Source organism: Penaeus monodon, chromosome 15, assembly GCF_015228065.2.
Source record: "Penaeus monodon isolate SGIC_2016 chromosome 15, NSTDA_Pmon_1, whole genome shotgun sequence".
Taxonomy (NCBI): Eukaryota; Metazoa; Arthropoda; class Malacostraca; order Decapoda; family Penaeidae; genus Penaeus; species Penaeus monodon.
The window spans coordinates 33,441,205-33,441,876 of NC_051400.1; the positions used below are offsets into that span (position 1 = coordinate 33,441,205).

The 672-nt window shown below is 39.1% G+C and overlaps 1 protein-coding gene across 1 annotated transcript in view; it reads right to left on the minus strand.

Moving 5' to 3' along the window:
- Positions 1 to 202: 202 nt before the first annotated feature.
- The window catches only part of LOC119581972 (transducin beta-like protein 3), a gene marked incomplete at its 3' end in the record, with an annotated part of 10,834 nt that continues 10,364 nt past the window's right edge, over positions 203 to 672 (minus strand). The window contains 2 exon segments of the mRNA XM_037930156.1: positions 203 to 393; positions 529 to 666. Of these exon segments, the coding sequence (XP_037786084.1) occupies positions 203 to 393; positions 529 to 666 (329 nt within the window).

Genomic DNA, 672 nt, shown 5'->3' on the forward strand with positions numbered 1-672 from the left:
CACCAACAGGTTAAGGGGTCTTTTACATGGTGGATTTCATTAATGGTCTAAGTAAACACATATTTACAGAGTTGCTATTAGGATAACAGCTGCTAATAATTTGTTAAGTAATCTACAGGTTATATTTCAAGAAGATACTTTAGGCTTATCTATAGCATGATACATATAAATTAAATTTTGTGACTAGGAATAATGAAATTACTTGGTGTCCACAAAGCCCAGTGAGATGGATGCCGCCAGATACCGCAGGATACCCGCAGACTGGTAGAGAGCAGAGACCCTCTTCAGATGGCGCTGTGTGTAGGGCAGGAGGCCTTCAAGGCTACTCTGCCAACCTTGCATTTCCTCTAGTTCTTCTGGTGTCTGGTTTTGGAGCACAACGTTCAAAACGTTCTGCAGAGAGATGAGCAGAAGTTTTGTGTAGAAGGTAATAAAACATAGAAATAGATGAAACACAAAAAAAAAAAAAATGTAAGCATGAAAATTATACAATAAAACAAAACATGATTATATTGATGAAAACCATACCTGAGCTTCACGACAGCTTTTGGTTGTGCTATTCCATTTCACAGCATAGTCCAGCAGAGCGTCTCTTTGATCTCTCCTTAGAGTTACCACAACCTTAGGCAACTGATCTGGACTTTCATCAAGAATCGATCTCACCACCTGTTC